Source organism: Pangasianodon hypophthalmus, chromosome 19 (assembly GCF_027358585.1).
Source record: "Pangasianodon hypophthalmus isolate fPanHyp1 chromosome 19, fPanHyp1.pri, whole genome shotgun sequence".
NCBI classification, from domain to species: domain Eukaryota; kingdom Metazoa; phylum Chordata; class Actinopteri; order Siluriformes; family Pangasiidae; genus Pangasianodon; species Pangasianodon hypophthalmus.
Window position 1 is genome coordinate 15,079,634 of NC_069728.1, and position 20,348 is coordinate 15,099,981.

Consider the following 20,348-nt stretch of genomic DNA (forward strand, 5'->3'; position numbering starts at 1 on the left):
CTTACCCACAATGTAGTAGATCAGCCAAGACATTCTTGGTGACTGTTCAATATTGATGACACCCTTGATGTCTGGGGATGATGTATGATTTAAACATACTTTTTTTTTTTTTACACAATACTAAACTGGGGTCAGGGTCTTCAGTACAATCTTAAGCTCAGACTACTGTCTGTGTCGATTTCTTATGTTCTCTCTGTGTCCATGTGGGTTTCCTCTGGGTCCTCCGGTTTCCTTCCACCTCTCAAAACTATGGAAGTAGGTGGACTGGATACACTAAATGACTCCTAGGTGTGAATGTCATTAACATAGGTGAAATTGCTTCCCAGTGCTGTGGTATAAATATTGTTATAGATATAAAACCTAACCTGGCTGGCCACTTGAATTACATGGGTTTACAATTATGCAAGTCACATTAACATATTTCTTACTGGAAGGTGTTCGGTAACTTAAACAGACGTATAAATAATGTCATCTTGAATTGAACTGTTACACCATGTAGTGAAAACAACTAACATTTTAGCTTTAATGATCAAGCTGTATGTTTGTAAAAACCTATGATTGGGCAATCTGGGCAAATGCCAACTGCAAAAAAATGATTTTTTTTTCCCCCAATAAAGATAAATCATCGTTACGATCAGAATCCCACTCACTCACTCACTCACTCAGGGGAATATACCCTGGATGAGACTCCAGTCCATCTAACTACAAGTCAAAAATGTAGATTAGCTATTTGCTTCACAGTCATTGATCTTCATTTATTCAATTTCATATCTTATTTACTGCATCCTCTTCTCCTCCTCTTTTTGCTGCCCCTTTCTTTTTTTGATTTCCTGGTTGAGTCTGAGATGTCGTTGTAAATTGGTCATTGGAGGTTTAAGGGGGATTTATGTATCTTGACATTTCTGTGGACTTTAGTGATCAGCTTTCAGGGGAACCAGTTGATTATCTTACTTGTCATTTTTTCCAAAATTCCTTGTTGGCTCACAACAATTTCCGACTGGGATCATAATTAACCTACTGAGACATGGAAATTTTCAGTTGTCTGTGCTGTGTTCACTTAATCTCTCCTGTTTACAATGGACATGCCAAAAAAATTGGATTTAAGCTACCATCTAAACCTAACTTTCCATTACTTCATTTATTTTTCCACTGTCTATCCACTTGTATCCTGATAGATCAATGAAACACAAAAAATAATTAAGCATAATTATTCGTTTTCTTTCATTCAGTGTTTATATTCATTAGCAAGCACACTGTGGATCCAGAACACTGTGCACAGGGTGGGAAAATCTTCTGGATGCCAGTATTCACACACATTCATACGGCTCTGTGCCCACCTGATACATAAACCTTTTCACCAAACGATAGTAAAGTGTGCTTCTTTGCATTTCTATATTAAAAATCATGGGCACCCTGGTGGTCTGGGGGGTCCTAAGCGACCACTTATGCTGCTTATAGAAAGAAATGGCCCTGAATCTACTAATGCCAGGTTTCTCAAAGTGGGGTCTGGGGAACCCCCTGGGCACATGAAGCATCAGCATTTAAAAAAAATTATTATTAATTTCTTACAGTGGTGGAATTCACAATCCATTATTAGTATTTTTTTTTATTACTGAGAGGCACCAATAAATAGCCAAAATATTAATGCACATATTTAAATATTGAGCTTCATATTTCAATGGTTATATATTATCTATACTTAGGGGGTCCTTATATTTTTGTACCTGACTGTAGAAAGTTTGAGAACCTCTGCACTAATGCACATGGCACAAATTCATTTCCACAGATACTGACTTGGAATGTGGAACACTGTAAAACAGCCAGATGGCAGAATCCACGGTTTAAACCGATGTAAATTCCCATAAATATGTCAGTGACAGAGAAACAGAAGACAAAGGTTCTGTCCTTCCCTACCCAGACATTTGTTAGTAATTAGGCCAGGATAGGACTGGCCTGCAGGAACATATGCACTCTCTCTCTCTCCTCTCCCCCACTCCATCTCTCCCTCCCCTTCCCTCTGTCCTTCTCTCACTGAGAAACACACACTCCGACCTCTGTTGTGTCTCTCCACACTGCACATGTTTCTTAGCTCCTTCTAGCTCTGCGGAAAAGAGAGGCATGTTCCGGAGCGGCTGCTACATATGCACACTTGCTTAAACATGTAGCGCAACTAGCTGCTCAAATCATCAAGTGAGCTTCGATTACAATTAAGTGGACTTGTTCTAAACAAGGATACTTATTTAAGACACGCATGCAGCTGTCTACTTAAACAGACAGTGGAGGACCTGTGAAGAGAGACAGTTCTCAAGACTACCTGTTCATCACCATTCCTTCTGAAACATCTTTACACAACAAATATGAAAGGTAAGAGGAATTTCTCTGGTCATTTTTTATTTTCATGAACACAGATATTAAATAAAAGCTCCTTCACTCTGAAACTTGGAGGCAGTTCGCTGTAAAGACTGCACCTCTCACCTCTCAGTGTCCAGGGAAAATCAACATTTGTTGATCTTGGATGTAAGACAGACTCAGAGAAAGGAGTTTATATTAAACTTCCCCATTCTCAGCACTCGCACATTTGCTTTGGCATTTCAAATGAACTCCTGCATAAACAATACTGATCGAGTGATATTTAGGATTTTGGTATCCCGCGATGTTTTTTTTCGCTGGAAATGAAGCTGAGTGATACCTTTTGAAGGCAGAGGCAGCATATGGAGAAGATTTGGTAAGCTGCTTTTATGGGGAAAGGGAACAGGTAGGAGGTCTGTTTCTCTTTATTTGAGCTTGTATCCCAGAGCTGTGGGAAAGGTGCGTGTCGGCAATCAGCAGACAAGCAGCAGGTGTGTGACCGGAGATCCAGATCACATGCTCCAGTCTGGGCATGACTAAAGACATACCAAGTCATGTGTATTGACAGGTGGTGTAAAGTTATGCTAAATTGACTCAGTGCCCTGATGTTAATATTTACAGTACAGCTGCAATGCTTCAGAACAGTGTGTAAACTTTGTTTGGTGGTGGTGAATGAATAAATCTGAGTATCTGATAATCTGATACCACATGACCAGCTCATTTTATTACTGGTGTTTGTTATTTATTAATTATTAAATGAGATTATTTCAGCACTACATTTGTGCCTTCCACCATGCTTCCCTCAGTCCAATAAAGGAGGTGTGGCTTCTATGCCCATCAATCCGATGAAGGAGGTGTGGTCTCTGTGCCCATCAGTCCAATAAAGAGAAGTGGCCTTTATGCCTGTCAGTCCCAGTAAATGCTTTGTGCCGATCAGTCATGATGATGGAGGAGTTGTCTCTGTGCCTATCAAACCAGTGAAGGTGGTGTGCCTTTCCAGTTGTAGTGAAGGAGTTGCTTGTAGGTTCTATGCCTGTAAGTTTCATTAAATGAGGCGTGGCCTCTGTGCCTGTAAATTAAATGAGGTATGGCCTCTATGTTTGTCAGTTCTAATAAATGCTTTATGTCTGTCAGTCTTAATGATGGATGTGTGGCCTCCTAGACTGTCGGTCCAATAAAGGAGACATGGCCTCTGTTTCAGTCAATTAAAGGTGCCATGGTCTCTATGCCTGTCAGAACAGTGAAGGAGGTGTGGTCTCTATGCTTGTCAGTCCAATGAAGGAGGTGTGGTCTCTATGTCTGTCAGTCCCAGAAAATGCTTTGGACCTGTCAGTATCATTGACTGTGACCTCTGTGCTTGTAAGTTCTAATGAAGAAGGCATGGATCGGTTCATGTTAATCCTGGGGAAGGAGGCGTGACCTTTGTACGTGTCAGTCCAGTGAAGGATATTGTACCTGTAGCTGTAACTTTGTACCTGCCAGTGTAAGGGGCATGTTCTGTAAAATGTATCTGTTTGCACAATATTGTACCATTTCCCTTCGAAACAGCTCAAAATCACTGGAAATAGGACACAACTGTTGGAAAATCAATATTTCCCTTAGATGTGTTATTACACTTAGTATTGCCTGCAAACGCAGCTTCTATGAGCACTGCCATGTTTTGCAACAGCTCGTAAACTCTGAGCTATTATGAAAGCTGACTTCTAAAGTGGTGAATTTCACAAGAATGGCCATTCATGTATCACGTAATGAGTCTGAAAGAATTACAGTACGTGTTAAGATGATGATATACATTTGAAAGGATACCTTATTGCCCAAATTGTAATTTCTTCATTAATATTCACATACAGTATGATGCATGTTTGAGGCATGTGTGTCAGTTCAACAGTTTCAACCCCAGACCACAACACATGCATGCTTAAGTTCATTTCTCACTGTTTGACGAAAATGCATGTACACATTCCTTGCATTTCATTGCTTCAGAACAGGACCACATGCTCCATATAAAGTACATCTGGAAGAGTTTGTTTGTTGATCAGGATCAAGTGAAACTTGTCGTTGTGTGTTGCAAAAGGGCTTCATTGTGCATCTCTAGAATTTGGGTAAAAACATCTAGCACATTGAAATGAATGCGCAATCATTTTGTTTTCTGGAAATCTGAAACAAGCATTGAAGATTAAGACTTTACCCACCTCTGGAAATCTTCACCCTGATCCGTTGCATGAGAAAAAGTTCACTGCAAACGTCTGACGCACCACATGCTTTGTGTATCCGGGATCCTGACTGGTTTTATGTTCGTGGGCTGCATTACGCAGAGTTCATAATAACAGCATGTGACTGCACCACATTCAAGTATTAACTTTCTATCAAAACAGCGTACATACACACTTTTATTTAATGAAAAGACGAGCATTCAAAAGCTGTGATTTTGGACGTACTTCAGGAACACAAACCACTGAAGAGCTCTGGACTGGAATGTGAGAACATGCTGTGTTAGATTGCAGTGTTTAGAATTGTTAACTATTTAATGATCCAGAAAGGAAAAAAACACAAGGACATTATTTATTATTCCTTTGTCCGAAACTAGTTGAAAGCCACAAGGCTTCTACTTGGCAAAGTGCATTGGTTCACAGTTGCCAAAAACAGCCCCTTTCATCATCACAGTTTTGATTTCAATACAATCAACCATCTCCAGAATTATTGTACAGAACGGATTCGGAGATTATATGTAATGACTATTTAGCATAGTGATTCATATGGATGTGGTTACTCACTCAGCACTGTTCTGAGTTGAGCTGAAGGTCACGTGTGTAACAACATCACCACATCTAATGTGCTTGTTTTTACAGGAAGTGGGCAGTATGCTATTAAACATCTGGTCAAGTAGACAAATCACCTTTACTGCTTCCCTCCACCTACACCTGAGAATGAAACTGCTGAGGGTTTGAGATTTTGATTTACTGCATACCCACGCTTGTAAGCCAGCTATTGGATTTCAACCAAGAGTTATGGGTGGAGCTCACTATTATGTCCTAGGGCTTTTTTTTAGGACCCAGCTAACAAGCTCCCTATACTGTCCTCTGACTTTGGCCTCCTGAAAAATGTTACATGGAACATGTCTGAAGTACATTTTTGTAACTTCATGAATATTAAAGACTTTAAGAAAACATTTAACAATGTACATATATGAGCCTATATTGGTCTTAACTGTTTCTATAATATCTAGATATGCTTTGTACCATTTACTTGATATTGAACTGTTGAAGATGTTTGTCATTTTAGAAGTACTGTACTGGCCACCATTTTTCAAGTTGCAAACTAAATGGTGTACTTTATTACGTTTAAAAATCTTTCATAACTCCTTTATCCTGGTCAGGGTCACAGTGGATCCAGAGCCTATCCTGGGAATACTGGAAATGAAGTGGGAGTACATCCTGAATAGGACTCCAGTACACTGTATCATAAACACATTCAGGGTGAAGTGACAGGGTAAAGTGGGAAGTATGGATACATGATGCATCCAAGATATGTGAAGCCAGATCCTGCATTTTTGCTAACTTCTGCTCACTCAAAGTCATAGGGCAGCTAAAAGCGCTTTGAGGAGAGCACTAAATGCCCAATTCCGCACTTGTGATTAGCTAATGCCACTCTGATCAACAGGGGAGAAAGAGGAAAGCAATTATTTCCACCCTGAGTAGTTCTGAGTAGTTCTGGATGGCTGCAGCATTGTCTGGATTTAATCTTAGGATTTCCCAATGGCGGAGAGAAACGTAAACACAAGGAATTGTATTTGTTTTCCTATACAAATATAGCCCAAACCTAAGAAAATCCATATACAATACAACTTTCCATGAAGCATCATTTTGTGTGCTATACAATTACACAATCCTTAAACATATGTTTCTGCACTGTAAACTTGTTCATGTCTTACATCAGAAGACAAACTGGATTTCAGATGTACTCGGGTTCCTGCTGATTCATCACTCTCATTAAACCAAATTCTCCTTGTGTTCTCCAACTTCAGCAAACCCTCCATTTCCTCCAGTTTCCTGGACGCCCATTCCAAACATCCTGCCCGTTTCAGACATTCAGGAGTTGTTGTACTTTTGAAGGCTGCTTCTGTTAGTTGAGCCTCAGCGGTTTTTCAAAAGTAAGCTTCTGAACTTGTTTTTGGAGGGGATGGCCGCCATCCAGACCAGAGGATCTCCTGAATTTTTCCTCTGTGTTGTTGGCAGCACTAGTGGCAGTGGCTCAGGTTAGGTCTGTTGATCCCAGAGACACCTGTGTAGCCATGCCTGGGTTGGAAAAAGTGCAGACAGACAGCATTCCTGCATTTCTTGGTCTGTTGGTACAGTACTTCAGCTCCGATTGGCCCACACACTCAGGGCAGATGATGCCCTTTAGCTGCCCTGCACACCAGCTTTAAAAAACACACCACCTAAATTTAATGTAAGTGGAAACTGACTTTAGGAAATATGCCAAACCTACAGCATGTTGTTTTTCATCTCTTTATTCATGACCAGAGATAGTGATATACATGGTATATTGAGATTATCATGAGCTAATGGACTCAAAGGTGCACACTTTAGCATCATTTAAAGAAGCCATGAACTAAAAAAAAAGGATTTTTTTTAAATGGCTCAAATCTTGCGTAACTGATTCTGATTATATAGATTGGCGTTTAAGATAAGATTAGTTTAGCAGCAGAACCTGTATGCTATGCTAGTAAGATAGCCAACCTAGCTAATGGAAGGGAAAAACAAAATACTTTGATTGACTGCTGTAGTTTATTTTACATGTTTACCTTCTGTTAATTTATTCACTGAAAATTAAGAATTTTATATATATATATGTGTGTGTGTGTGTGTGTGTATGTATGTATATATAGATATATGTGTGTATGTATATATATATATATATATATATATATATATATATATATATATATATATATATATATATATATATATATATATAATTTTTAATGTAAAAGTTTAGGGCAGCTACAATAAGATCAGTCAGATATTTAGCTTGTGCTAAGTTTGTGTTGGAAAAAACAAAGAATAAAGAGTAAAGAGGGGTATATTGTGTTTTTGGTGTTAGACAAATGAAAAACTGGATGTATAGCAGAAGGACAAAAAGGTAATCTAGAATTCTTCAAAGCAAACTCATTAAATTGATTAAGAATAAAGTGAATATATTTGGAGTTAGCAATATATTTTGCTATCCCTCAACTCTCTAGTGAGTTCAACTCAAACAAGTTCCACTTCTTGCTTCTTTAGCATCTGTTAATCAACCTTTGGCCTAACTCACTCTGACTGACACTGGTATAATTTACAGTGTGTTTGTGTAATGCACCCAGCGGTGCCATTCCTGTTAGCTCCTTCATCTTCATGCTGTTCAAGCTCAGTTATGCTATTCTCACTCTTGTTTTTTTCTTCCTTCTCTCCCAAAAGAAGATATATTTTTCCTGAAGTACTGATCTCACCACACTCCTATCTCTGAGTTCATGTTTTTGTATTACTGTGTAGTGTGTTAGGTGCCAGATATGACCTCATGTTTGGAAACAAGCCCAAGTCACATGGTTTGTGTCATGGAGGGCAGATCTGGCAGTTAGTCTGTGATTTATGGATTTAGGGGTACAGTGATTTTGTCTGGGTTCATGTTTCATACGACTGGCTATGATTTAAACACTTATACACTTAAACATCTTATTCCACAGCTGTAGAATTCTCAAATCTGATTGGTGTGATTGTGAAGCGGGTGTTCCAAAAGCATGATGTGTTGTTAACTAATAAGATAACAGTTGTAATCATTAGAAAATTGCTGTGGTATATGAAGAATAAAACACTTTGAAATGTGTGGTTATAGGAAAATAATCAACTTCAGGTTGGCAACAGTAACACCGCTTCACTTCACTTCACTTCAGGAGGCATCGCCCCACCCTGTTGTTGATTTATTTCCTGTAATAGCATGCCACCAAGTGGTTTATCCCTAACTTATCTAACACCAATTCTAACACCAATTCTAACACCCTCCAATTCCTTTTCTTGCAGAAAGTTATTGTGGCTATGAAAACCAGCTCTTCAAAGGTACTGTGAAGATTTCCTCTCTTTCACTTCTTCCATGTATTGGCATTTATCAGTCATTTGGAATGTTTAGTTTGAATTGAGTAAAATGGAACAATTTGTCCTGTTTTAATTATTTAAAACGTTAAATCTTTAAAAAATCCAACATAGCAGTCCACCCATTATAATCTGTGTTCTGTCAGTTGGGGAAATGGAGAGGATAGAGAGAGTTTTAATGTGCCTCAAGGGTGTTTGCAACATTGACAATAGGCAATTATTTAATTTGTGCTTCTATTCATCCATGAAACTGAAAAGCTCTTCCAATTGTGACTCATTTATCTTTTGAATAATCGCTGTTCTCAGAGGAGGACCTGACCGGAGAGGAGGAGGAGATGCCTCCCTTCAGAGGTTAGACAAATGCATTTCTCTACGAGAAAACTTCCAGAATATTACACCACTGCTAACAGTATGGCAGATATGTAAATACATGCATGCTGTGTGAACATTTAAAACAAAACATGATCTTACTGAGCATAAATGAATTAGAGGCCAGAAGAACAGAGAAGAAAATGTAGTATTAATGACATGATGATGAATGTGATACTAAACTGAAAACTCTAGCAGATTTGCACTTGTTTGTGAAATGTGCTGAGAGAGTGGACACAGCTTTTACAGTGTTATTTATGTCCCTACATCTGTTTCATACAATTCTCTGTGAAAATAGGAAATGATGTGTAAACTCTAAACATCTGGCACAGGCTGTGTTGTTCGTTAAGGAGAAATTTAACTCCAAGTTATGTCATCACCTGAAGAATTTTGGTAGAGTAGACCTTTTAGGCGTAGGGTGAAATTACCATTAGTTTTAGTGGTTACTCTTATAATGGCACCACAAATATCTTTAAAATGAGCTTATGGTTTGGCATAGGGAGCCATGCACTCAAGATTTATTTGTGTCCACAGGAAGAACCCGAGGAGGTTGTGTGAAATGCCAGCATACTCGTTCTCTCCAGCTGGCGGTCAGAGTTCTCTACGGCTTCTTCGCCTTCATAGTCATCACTTTGGCAGTCCTGGCTTCTTTGGGTGAGCTAAAGCTAGTCTGGTTAAGATATGATTCATTCATTCATCTTCAGTAACTGTTTCATCCTGGTCAGGGTTGTGGAGCCTATCCTGGGAACCCCAGGCACAAGGTGGAAAGACGTCCCAGTCTAGTCCATCTCAAAGCACCACACACACTCATTCACACATAGAGAGAATTTAGCATAGCCAATACACCTGCCAGCATGTTTCTGGGAATTGGGAAGAAGCTGGAGAACCTGGAGGAAGCCCACACAGACATGGGAAGAACATGCAAAACTCCACACAGACAGGAACCCAAGCTTAGGCTCGAACCAGGGAGCCTGCCTGCTGCACCATGGATATCATGGTTATCATGCCATAAAACTGTCAGTTTTGCTTACAAATAAAAAAGATATCTGTCTGTCATTAGTGATGATTAATATTAGATAATTTAAAATAGGCTGGTCTGTATTTGAAAGTCATTCATGTCTTATGGAGTGTCTGGGTAAGCCACCACACTGTCCTCTGTGGCTACCATGAAATTAAATATCCTCATAAAGTTCATTTCCACATTTGGTATTTAAAAAGTCTCATATCACCAAGCAGTCCACCAAAGCTTCCCACTTTTGCCATGCTTGATTTCACTGCATGCTCACTTACTCAGTGGAATTGTAAAGCACAGATAATTGAGACCAAGGGGGTCTGACTGAAGAGCAGTGGAACTACCATATAATTTCGGAATCATGTGAGCAGGCCATCTTACCTGACAGCCACTGCTGGGCCTACAGATGTTTCTCTCCAGATGTTTCTCAGATTTCAGCTTAATCACGGGATTGCAGCACAGTAAACCCGTGCTTGCAGATTTACAGATAACAACTTGGGGACCGCAACCAATTCCAAAACACACTTGAGACTCTGTGGTGGTGCTGACTTTTTACTGGCAGGACACAAAATTGACCTACAAATCCGTGGCCTAATGAACTGAAAACAAAAGAAATGGAAAAGTGAGATTCCAACAATGTGATTTGCTGTTACTGCTAAATGAAAAACAAGATTGTGTAAGGGCATTCATACACATCTGTTTCATATTTCTCAGTTGCCCAAGATGGGTGTAAAAACAGCAAGCTTTCAACTGCCTTGAAATAAGATATATTATTTCATAAAATCCATCAAAGAGCAAGAAACTAATAAACTTTGAATTATGCAAAACATGTTAGGCACCAGAGGAGTTATACTGTAATCTATCATTATTAATCACTGTTATATAACTATAAGGAATGACTTTTCATCCCCTTAAACATTAAGTTACTGCACTGCTGCATTTTAGTCTGAGGGTTTAGGTCTTACTGGAGAAACCTTGAAAGAAATACCAGAACACTACTATTCTCATGAGAAATCACACAGTGGTTACGATTCTATTTTAAATGTTTGGCCATTCTTTTTTATTTCTGTCTCTGTGCCAGGGCTTTGAACATTTTCATTAATCACTGAAATCTGAACTTAATCAGATTCATTTATGTCATCAGTGTTTAGGAAGATTGACAGCTTATCTGAAGAGGAATCGCTTTATCATAAAAAGATGACCAAGGGCCAGGGGAGTACTCAAGGTAAGCTTTTAACATTGCCATATTCCTGAAGAAGGAAATTGCTGATGGTCAACAAATTAAAGGGGGGGGGATGTTGGCTCTGATCTGCTGTGGGGGTGTATATTTATTTTGCTGGCATGGTTTGGGGTTTGGGTCAAATTGTCCCATTAAGAGTTAAGAGTTAATTCACTACAAATCAGTCCAAAGTTCTTCTGACTGGGTCACCTTTATCCTATGATGAAACATTTCTATCCTGATGGCAGTGCTCTCTTCCAGGTTCAGTGAGCCCTCATGCCCATCATGTGGATGGGCGAAGGGGCTCACTGAATTGTTTGATGAGGATGAAAAAATCAAATCAATTCATTTTTCAGTCAATCAAATTTTTTTATTGGTCACACATACACACAATCATACACAGTACGAAATGCAGTGAAATGGTTTTCATGACTGTCCGATGACATAAAACAGAATCTACATAAAAACAGAATTTACTTACAAAGAAATAGAAAAAGAAAAAAATTTTAAAAAGTAGATATAAAAGATATAAAAGATAGATGGCAAAAAATATATGAACTGTATTTATGTATAAAGTGCAGATATGTGCAGTTGTATGTTGTATAAAGCGCAGATACAGTCAGGTCCGGAAATATTTGAACAATGACAGTTTTTGTGATTTTGCCTTTATACACCACCATAATGGATTTGAAATAAAACAATCAAGATGTGATCAAAGTGTAGACTTTCAGCTTTATTTTAAGAGGTTCCACAAAAATATGGCATTTACCATTTAGGAATTACAGCCATTTTAAGCAAAGTACCTCCAGGGGCTCAAAGGTATTTGGACAACTGACTGATAAGAAGTTAATTGACCAGGTGCGGTCCATTCCCTCGTTACTTCAAGACAAATAAAAAAGGTCTGGAAAAGCAGATAAAAGGTCTGGAGTTGATATCAAATATTGAGTTTGCATTTGACAGCTGTTCAACTGGAGCTACCAATATGAAGTCCAAGGAGATCTCAATGCAAGTGAAGGAGGCCATCATTAGGCTGAAAAAAACAACATAAATATATAAGAGAGATTGCAAAAACCTTAAGTGTGGCCAAATCAATAGTTGGATACATTCTTAAAAAGAAAGAAAGCACTGGTGAGCTCAACAACATTGAAAGGCCTGGAAGACCACGGAAGACAACTAAAGTGGATGATCGCAGAATCCTTTCCTTGGTGAAGAAAAATCCCTTAACAACATCAACAGAAATCAAGAATACTCTGGAGAAGGTAGGCGTATCATTGTCAAAATCTACAATCAAGAGACACCTTCATGAATGTAAATACAGAGGGTTTACAACAAGGTGCAAACCACTGGTAACATTCAAGAACAGGAAAGCCAGATTAGACTTTGCCAGAAAACATCTAAAAAAAGCCTCCCATGTTCTGGAATAAGATTCTTTGGACTGATGAAACCAATATTAACTTGTACCAGAATGAAGGGAAGAGAAAAGTATGGCAAAAGAAAGGAACAGGTCATGATCCAAAGTATACCACATCATGTGTCAAACATTGTGGAGGAAGTGTTATGGCATGGGAATGTATGGCTGCCAATGGAACGGGCACACTGGTGTTTATTGATGATGTGACTGTTGACAGAAGTAGCAAGATGAATTCTGAGTTGTATAGGGCTATACTCTCTGCTCAAATTCAGCCAAATGCTACAAAACTGATAGGACACCGCTTCACAGTGCAGGTGGATAATGATCCTAAACATACTGCGAAAGCAACTCAAGACTTTTTGAAGGCAGAGAAAAGGAATATTCTTCAATGGCCAAGTCAGTCGCCTGATCTCAACCCAATAGAGCATGCTGAAGACAGAAAGGCCCACAAACAAGCAGCAACTGAAGGTGGCTGCAGTGAAGGCCTGGCAAAGCATCTCCAGGGAGGAAACTCAGAATTTGAGTTTTGAGAACATGGGTTCCAGACTTCAGGCAGTCATTGACTGCAAAGGATTTTCATCCAAGTATTAAAATTATGGTTATATTTACAATTATGTCAGTTTGTCCAAATACCTTTGAGCCCCTGAAAATGGAGGTACTTTGCTTAAAATGGCTGTAATTCCTAAATGGTAAATGCCATATTTTTGTGGAACCTCTTAAAATAAAGCTGAAGTCTACACTTCGATCACATCTTGATTGTTTTATTTCAAATCCATTGTGGTGGTGTACAGAAGACAAAATCACAAAAACTCCGTCATTGTCCAAATACTTTCGGACCTGACTGTATATGCAGTTGTATGTTGTATCTGATGTATGTGAAAATGATGTTAATCATGAGCTATGGCCTTCACAGTCACCAGTTCTCAACCAAAATGAAAAAATATAGATTTTGGAGCAAAATGACAGAATATCTTTTAAAAGAATGGTAATTAATAATCCATCTTGAAAACTGTACAGCAAAAGCCATATTTGAAATCAGTCCTCTGGGCTGAAGTATTTTTCTAATCATGTGACTTTGCACCCCTTTGCCCTCTTGGGGTGCGTCATCTCCTCTGAGAGTAACTCAAGAAAAATTCTGTTATATTATTGATGGCTTGAGAAGCAGCTGCAAACTCAACAGATACTCATCGTTTGGACACTCAGTTGCTTTTTCTATTCCAAGCCCTTCAGAAATGTCAATATAGTTTATATTTTTTGCAGATCTCAGCACCATGAACTGTACAGAATGCTACAATGCAGTTCACTTCCGGGAAGAGATCACTAGGCTCAAGAAGGAATTTGAAGACCTCCAAAAGATGATTGTGGGTCAAGAGCAGTTACTGGACCAGACCACTCAATCCCAAAACACTCTAACACAGTCCAATAACAGGATGATGAGAGATGTCCAAGCTTATGGGATTACTATTAAACGAATAAACCAATCTCTTGAGCAGTACCTGAATCAGGTAAATGGATGGCAGGCTGTTATCAACGAGACTGATCAGGGCATGAAGACCTTGGTGCAAGACCAGTATGATTTGAAGGCTACTGTGCAACAGGTCAACAGTACTGTTGCACTTAGTGCCTTGTGGATAAATGCTCTTCAGAGGAAGGCAGAAGAAGAGGTATTGGTGCTAGAGAAAATGACCAAAGACTGGCAGAACTACAGCAGAACGCTTAGTGCACTCAAGTCCAATTCTAGTGCCAATGTCCAAACAATGCGAACCATCCAGAGTGGCATCTCTGCCACACATCAGAGAATCAGCATGAGCTCAGATATGGTGCAAGACCTTACGTTACAGGTCATGAACCTGCAGATACAGCTGGACAATGTGTCTTCTTACATTGATGAGCATGAGGAGAACATGCATGACCACCAGTATCATGCCAAGTACTATGAAAATAGGACTGGGGAAAGGTTTGTGACATTGGACACAAGAATGGGTTCCATTGAACTGGAGATTGAGACAATTGCCTCCAGCATTAATGCAACAGTCAGCCATGTTCAGAGCATGTACAAATACATCAACATGGAGAGCTCATCTTGCCAGTCAAAGCTGGGCAGCCACACAGAGGACTTACAGAATTTAAACAATACTGTTTTGCTTCTGCTAAACCTCGCTGATTCCTTGAGATCACAATATATGATGCTTAATTTACGTCTTGATGTGGATATGAGGAACATCTCTATGGTTATGGAGGAGATGAAGCTGGTGGACACCACACATGCTCAGCTGATCCAGAACTTCACCATTGTGAAAGGTAGCATTTTTTATAGTGGCATATACCATTAGATATGGTAAACTAAAATTTAGATGAATTTAATCTATTTTCATTTTGCAGGTGCTCCTGGTCCACCAGGTCCAAAGGGGAACAGGGGTGAAACAGGACCAACAGGTCCTACAGGATCAACAGGGATCAAGGGAGACAAGGGACGTCCAGGTGTCCCTGGTCCTGCAGGGCCAAAGGGTTTTGTAGGACCTAAAGGAGCTCAAGGGGAACCTGGATCTTCTGGAGTGAAAGGAAGCCAAGGGCTTAAAGGAGCCAAAGGGTCTTTAGGACAACCAGGACCTCGAGGTGAAAAGGGGCAGAAGGGTGACATGGGAGTTGCAGGCAAAGATGGATTGCAAGGGCCAAGAGGACCATCAGGAATCCAGGGTCAAGCAGGACTCCCTGGTGTACATGGGATTCCTGGACCTAGAGGAAAACCTGGACCTGTTGGCCCACCTGGCCCACGTGGACCTCCTGGACCACCAGGGAACTCCACCTTGGGATGAGAAATGTTTAGACCACTCCGTTATTAAAATTGTAGAACCTTGTAGCAGGATATCTCATAAACCACCTTCCTGGATACACAACAATGTTACTGAGTATGGATGGATAAAATCAACTATGAAGTAACTACAGTTGCATACATTCCCTGAAAATGTCACCTTAAAAATCCTTATCTTCAGTATACATTCCTCAGGCTTTAAACTGCACATAAATACCCAATATCTGACATTCATCACATGAACGTGCACTTGGCAAAATGGCGGTTACCTTGTACTAATGGTGCAAGACTATGTAGGACTACTACAGCACATAGCTTTAAATTTTGCCTAACATTTTGGACTTTCACTTTTTTATGGTCCAATAGATGCTTTGAGAATGTCTCTGAATGATGGAATGGTATGTTTTGGTATTTGTGATGGCCTTTTATTTGTTTTTCATTAAGAATCCCTTCACATATCATGACAACAAATGTTAAGGCACTTTAAATGTTAATACTATTTTTAATCAAGCCATTATTTTAGAATTAGATCTATTTTTGTATATACACCATGGCGTATTCGGAGCAGGTACTCTGAACAAGATATAAGATCATGAAATTGTGAGATTTTTAATTATTAATCCTGCGACAAAACTATTCCAAACAAAAGTGTAATATACAGTGCACACAATAAGAAAATGCATACCACAGCATCAATACTACATTTTTAATGCACACTTTGCTGATTTTACATATGCAAAAAATGTTCTTTTTTTATTGGTATAAAGAAAAATCATAGTTAACATATTTTATGCTTTTGCGCAGCATTATATATTGTCTCATAAGAGTTTAATTTTGACAGGAGTGTTTTTACACTGTGTTAAAGAAATAAAACCATTTCTTGAAAGAAATCACAATTCCAGGATAATTCACCCAGTATTTTACACTGTAGAATGTATAAAACTGCTTTAACCAGCATCATCTATGCATATTTAAATGTACAGCAATGTAAATTTAATATATGCTTAATTTTTGCAAAGATCAAGGACTTCTGAAAGTGTTGAATCTGAGCTATTGAAATTTTGCCTCTAGTTAATGCATAAATCTTATCTGAAGCATGCTTCATGATGAAGAAAGAAAAAATCTATATGTAATGTATAGTATAGAATATTAGTTTCCTCTGAGCAAAACAAGTGAGGACTTATTGTCTTGAGGAATTTGTGATTCCACAGAGATTCTTCTAAGGAAAAAATAATATGGTAGCCTGAGGCCTGTTCATTATAAACTAAATTCAAGACATGCTAGCAAGAGGAATGTAATTAACATTAAATGATGCTCACTTGTTTGAAGTTGAGTCAAACATTTTAAAGTCTTTCACGCAACAGAAGCAGGTTATTGAGTGCAAGTACAGACTCAATACTGCATCATTTGTCTGTTCAAAGGCAGGTAAATAACTTAATTATCAAAAATATGCCAAGAAAAAAACACCCTAAATTCGTAAATTCAATTTGTACTTCTCTTTGATATGAAAAGTGGTGGAAAGAGCAGCAGGTAATAATATGCTGCTGTAATAATTCACTTGAGTAAAAGTACTGATCAAGAAAGTATTAATAAATAAACTGCCTGGTGAAAAACAACTTGAGTAACTACTTTTTACATCACCAATTGATACAAATAATCCAAAAATGTTCTATACCTCAGGAATGAATTTTTGAAAATTATGCTAACTAACCAAGTGAGCTATGCTGAAGTGAACGCCAGTCCCAATATCAACAGCTTATAAAGACAGCTATCATTAGCTGGCTGTTGGGGTTTCAGTAGCTTGCTAGGTTCTTTACCTAGCTAGGTACACATGTTTCTTAGGCATCTAGCAAAGATGCTCCTTGCACATTATCCTGAGTGTTACCTATAGGCCATAGCAGCACTTAGAGATATGTAACACAACAGGCATTCGCTACTGAACATCGGAATGACTTCTTAAGTTTAATACAGAGCATTCATAATGTAAGCATCAAAAGATCTACTAGCTATTCTAGCACATACAGCTAACTAATGTATCTGTACACGTTGCTGCAGGCTGGACGTTGAGCTGTGAAATGCCGTGGTTTTGGCTTGCATAATTTGCAGATCTTTATCATGCTGTTTCCTTCGAAGCATTTAAAGATAAATTGGGTATCTGTCTCAGACATTGCTGCTAGAATTTAGTGCCTGAAGTGTGGACGTCAGGAAACTGCTTTATTTTCACTGGGTCCTGAAATTGACTTAATTAATACTTAATACTGTCTTTTAATTTGCTTAATATCTTAATTAATAGGGTTAAATGCATTTTTTTACTCTGTAACTGTCAAAATACATATAGCAAAGTTGTATATTTTACTTTTTTTTTTAATTCAAGTAAAAGTACTATGATTTAATTATAGTACATTTATTTGAGTGTTTTTTTCACTACATGTATTTTGACATATATGTGTTTTGACAGTTACAGGGTGAAAAAAATAAAAATAAAAGTACTTTCACAGTGAAACATGTACTCAAGAACTGTGACTAGAGTACGAGAGGTAGTTCTGAGAGGTAGTAGACAAGAGGTAGTTCCTTACTTTCCACCCCTGGATGTGAATGTAAGTATCTATGGCTTATGGCATATGGGACAGCAGATATTGCTCCTGCACTGAATAGCTGAAAAGTGTTTGAAAATTGATGAGTCCATGTGCAGTTGTCTAATGATCTGGATGTACTTTACACATGGTGAGCAAATCTGTTTATGAGCATTAGAAACAAAAAGAAAATGTCAGGTGACTATAAATTTTTAACATGAAAAGACACAGCATTTTGAAGAGTGCACAATCATGTAACTCATTATATAACTCATACAGAGTTATCGCATGCTGAATCCACAGCCTGTGCCATATGCTAACTTATAGATCTCTCTATAGACTGTTCTGCCTCTGTTTCTTTCAAGTTCCTCCTCAGTGCACATAAGATTGTAATGTATGTGTGTGGACGTAATGTGGCCCGTGGTAGATTTGCGCTTAAAGGTCTGCACTAATGCCTAAAGGTTGGTTAGTTCAAATCCCAAAGAGCCACTGTTGAGCAAGCTCTTTAACCATCGACTGCTTTTAGCTGGTTTATTTCAAAATATATACCAAATAAATAAATTGGTTAGATATTTGTGGTTCGCATAATTAAAAAAAAAAACTTCCTATGGATTAATGATGGCGAAAATACGAAAGGGACAAAAATCTCCTTAAACACTTTTAAGTAAAATTGACATGAGCTTAATTGCTGTGAAATAAACAAGATATGATTTGTAAAATTCAGCCCAGAATAGAAATATTTGATTCCAAATAATAATAATATTTGAGCAAAGACAACATCAAAACATTTTTATCATATTTAAAAAAAAATTGATTGGCTTTAAATGCAAAATATTCCCTTTTATCATATGTAGATATGGAGATATTACCGATTTGTATATTTATGTAGGTGCTTTATGACTTTATCTAATTACATTTGTTCATTTATATTCATGTTTTGTGAACATAATGTTCACAATAACATAAAATTAATAAAATTCAATATAAATAAATATATTGAATTTTATTTATATTATATTTATTTAACAATAAAATTCTTCATTGCATAGAATAAAAACAAAACATGTTTTGTGCAATTTATAGCACTTCTAGTGAAGTGTTCATCACAAACCATTGTACAAATAGTTTTATTACAGTGTGTGATATAAATATAAATGTATTTGTCAACCCTTAACTGCAGTGACTTGGTTGAGTTATTAAGCAATTATTTATTAAGCAATTTGTTGGCTGGGAAAACAACGTGCAGATTGTTTCAGCTGGCTGTGAGCTCATGGCTGGTACTTTCGCCCTCAGTGTCACAATATAGGTCTAAATTAGTGTCTCAATGTGCCTCCACCTACACTACCTAGACTGGTCATGGAGCTTCCTCTGGCCAAGCAAAACAAACATATGGGGCAGGCTGACGTAAATCACAAACTCATATAAACATCAGAACAGTTACATAACATTTAAAAGGCATATATGTATGTGGACCTCCCATTTCACTAAACATTGAGAAAATGCATTTAACACCTTGAGAATATTAAAGAACAAGTGGATGTGTTGAATACAGCTTCTACACATACCATGTTGTTCAGCTATTAGTAGCTGGCTCTGTTTCCCAAATGCTAAAAATCATGCCCTGGTAGATACTAACAGAAAGTCAACAATTAAAAAAGTTCCAAATGCTAGAATGTGTACAATCCATTTTAACTCTAATAATTTCTAAATTATTTTATATAGTCTTAATTGTTTTATTATAATTATAGTAATTATTTTCATGTAGCACTATTCTCTGTGGGCAAAGGAATGGATGCATTACCCATAATTCACCGAACATCAGTTTTAATGCTGACAAAAAAGACGGCAAGCAACAAATTGTTTACACGTCACATACTGGGCAATATATAATGAATATAACACAACGGGGTTGTGCTTTATTGACAATGTGGTGCAGTTGGTACAGTGCAGCCCGACATGAAGTGAAGTCACTCTTACCACACCAAAGCTGATTAAGAGTATTCCTCTTATACTACAGCAATTTAATAAATCTTTATATCCATTTATAGTTACATTTAATGCTGTGTTTAATGCTGTCTATGGAAAAAGTTAGTTCCTGTTATCAGTCACAGTACATTATAACAACTTATAACTTTTCACCAGCCTTACTTAATAAGACAAAAATTCCACAAAATAAGAAAAAAAATGTTATTGATGAACCACAAAATTCCTCTGTCCTGAAGACTTTCCCAAGTCAGAAAACTTAAAGTTACAGCTTTACCTCTGACTGTTATAAATCACTGAACTTGGAGACTCTTTCCATAAATTTTAAGTAAATGTCTGTTAACAGAAAACTTCAATTATAAACACTGTAATTTAATTACTAACAAATGTTGCACATGTAAGTGATTGTGTAATAAAATAAGATGTAAGGTGTTGGTACAGTACAGTACAGAAGAGCTACATGTTGTATTTGTTTACTATGTCCATGCTCGTGAT

The 20,348-nt window shown here is 37.9% G+C and overlaps 1 protein-coding gene across 1 annotated transcript; it reads left to right on the forward strand.

The window, feature by feature from the left end:
• The first annotated feature begins 2,013 nt into the window (after positions 1–2,013).
• On the forward strand, positions 2,014–19,294 carry scara3 (scavenger receptor class A, member 3). Its single transcript, XM_026922601.3, has 7 exons — positions 2,014–2,364; positions 8,406–8,441; positions 8,781–8,825; positions 9,378–9,497; positions 11,000–11,080; positions 13,746–14,786; positions 14,868–19,294. The coding sequence occupies exons 1-7, from the start codon at positions 2,358–2,360 to the stop codon at positions 15,299–15,301; spliced, it is 1,764 nt and encodes a 587-aa protein (XP_026778402.2). The 5' UTR covers positions 2,014–2,357; the 3' UTR covers positions 15,302–19,294.
• The last annotated feature ends 1,054 nt before the right edge of the window (positions 19,295–20,348 follow it).

What these genes read in the sequence shown, in the direction of transcription:
- scara3 (XM_026922601.3), top strand. An exon ending in GGAGATGCCTCCCTTCAGAG is followed by an intron (nt 8,826 to 9,377) that starts GTTAGACAAATG and finishes TTGTGTCCACAG; the next exon opens with GAAGAACCCGAGGAGGTTGT. An exon ending in GAACTTCACCATTGTGAAAG is followed by an intron (nt 14,787 to 14,867) that starts GTAGCATTTTTT and finishes TTCATTTTGCAG; the next exon opens with GTGCTCCTGGTCCACCAGGT.